General features: G+C 53.8%; 1 protein-coding gene across 1 annotated transcript; it reads right to left on the bottom strand.

The window, feature by feature from the left end:
* Positions 1 to 1017: 1017 nt before the first annotated feature.
* Positions 1018 to 1848, bottom strand: LOC119321372 (probable CCR4-associated factor 1 homolog 11). The gene has a single exon (XM_037595083.1). The coding sequence runs from the start codon at positions 1846 to 1848 to the stop codon at positions 1018 to 1020; it is 831 nt and encodes a 276-aa protein (XP_037450980.1).
* Between the last annotated feature and the right edge of the window lie 263 nt (positions 1849 to 2111).

The raw sequence follows: 2111 nt of genomic DNA, 5'->3' as shown, positions 1-2111 counted from the left end.
GTAAAACTGAGCCTAATCCGGGCTCTCTCACGCCATTAGGCTTTGTGGCAGTTCGTTTTGTTGATTTGAACAATTGACCGTCAATGGCGTTCTGTAGCGTGATAGCCCAACTTCTTTAGCGTCATGGCCCGACTGTTCTAAAAGGGCTGCTACTCTGGAAGACAAAACCAAGGAATGTGGCTAATTGGGCCCGTTGAGACAACCCATTTAACCGAGCGAGGTCCGACTCCAATCGTTGTCTCGCTCTGCTCGGTCGATCCGGTCTCGTAATTATTATAGCACAGACATAGTGACTACCTAAGAGTTCTAGCTTCAAGTAAATGATCCATAGTTCTTCAGCTGAGAAATTTTAGCAAGTAAATAATATTCACTAAAAATTATATCCAAATCCGTAGATCACCTAGTAACGACTACAAACACTGAAGCGAGCCGAAGGCACGCCACTATTATCGGCCCTCCCTCGCCGAAGCCGTAGTACACAATCGGAAAGTCGTCCTGCAAAGATTATATAGCTATTTGTAGGCTGCTATAACTCCTCAAGAAGATGGTTGTAAAGATTGTTTACAGGACACTGGTACGTAGTGTAGCCAAGAAAACTGGATATCTCTATATAACTTCTTATTAATATAAATACATGGGCAACATTATTGTGAAACTTTACTAATAATCAAATATTTTGACCTATAAAACTGCAATACCAAATAACTAGTCCTTTATACATACTCCCTCCGCTTCTAAAACAAATGCGGGGTTGACCTAAAACCCCGACACTTATTTGTGAAGAGAGGGAGTACAACTTATTATTATCAATATGGTTACATGGGCAGCATTACTATGAATTTTTACTAAAAAATTCAACTACTTTGACCTATGAAACTGGCAGTACCAAGTTACCAATCCTTTTTTTTATTTGAGGGACCAATCCTTTTTTTAGGGACCAATCCTTCTTTCAAAGACTCGATCAGAGCGACCGCTTCATTCCGTTGCAGGAATTTTGATTGTGGACGACCTAGCTAGCTAGTAGTGCAGGCCATGAAGCAGGCCTCGGTGTCTCTCCACGTCGCCGCCCAACTCTCTGTACTTGAGCCGCATGAAGACCTGCAGCGCGTGCACGCCGGCGGCAGCCGCCAGGCGAGGGCTCCCCAACGGCGGACGGAAGCCGAGGTGAGTGGCGATGCGCTCCAGCCCCAGGGGCATGGCCGGGCAGTCGGGGTCGGCCGCCATCCTCGCGACGTCGTACACCTGGTCGCCGAGGTAATGCCGAACGGCACCGACGAACCCGGCCATGTCCTGCGGCAGCGGGGCGCCGCCGGTGACAATCTTGAGGAGGTACGCAATGTGGTACGCCCCGGTGTAGGTGATCCACGATCGCGCACACCGAGGGTCGAACAGGCCGGAACGCAGCAGCGCCTCCCTGAGCATCTTGGCGCTGAGGCCGCGGACGCTGAGCCTGTCCACGTCGAGGCCGCGGCCGGCGAGGTACGCCAGGGAGCTGTCGTCGTGCGGGTCGGCCTGGGCGCAGAAGCCGCGGAGGTTGAACTCCCACGCGCCGAGGTGCTGGCCATGTTGGTCGCGGAGGGCGATGCCCACCTGGAGCGGTTTGAGGGCGTCCACGTTGGCCTTCACGACGGCGTAGCGCTCCTCCACGGTGAGGATGTTATGATTCCGGTCCGCGTGGTGGACGAGGCCCGGGTAGTGCACGTCGACGGCCACGTACCGGGCGTTCCAGGCCAAGTGGCAGAGCTCGTCCGATTCCTCCCTGAAGTTCCACGCCCACACAGAGCGCACCGGCACCGACGACGGCGGCACGGGAACTGCTCCATGGAAGTAGAACGGCGGCGGCTGCATTGGGGACGTGCGGTAGAAAGGCATCGGCGGCGGCGGCGGAAACATGGGGAACATACCGGCGGTTGGGTTCATGCAGATCGATCGTTGCCTCGACGAGCCGGCTGCTGAGCTCGCTAGCTTTATAATATACAGATACAGAGAGGTTGGATCGGCGGAGTCGTAGTCGGACACGGAGACAGAACACGAATCGGCCGGTGATTAATTCGGAGTCGTAGTCGGATACGGCGTGCTCCAATCCTCTACAGCAATCCCTCCTGGCTCGG

Source organism: Triticum dicoccoides, chromosome 6B (genome assembly GCF_002162155.2).
Source record: "Triticum dicoccoides isolate Atlit2015 ecotype Zavitan chromosome 6B, WEW_v2.0, whole genome shotgun sequence".
In the NCBI taxonomy this organism is placed as follows: domain Eukaryota; kingdom Viridiplantae; phylum Streptophyta; class Magnoliopsida; order Poales; family Poaceae; genus Triticum; species Triticum dicoccoides.
Note: the sequence above shows the minus strand (reverse complement) of the source record. Positions and strands in the feature narration are given on the sequence as shown.

Coding starts and splice junctions, on each gene's coding strand:
- LOC119321372 (XM_037595083.1), bottom strand. CDS start 1,848: ATGCAGCCGCCGCCGTTCTACTTCCATGGAGCAGTTCCCGTGCCGCCG.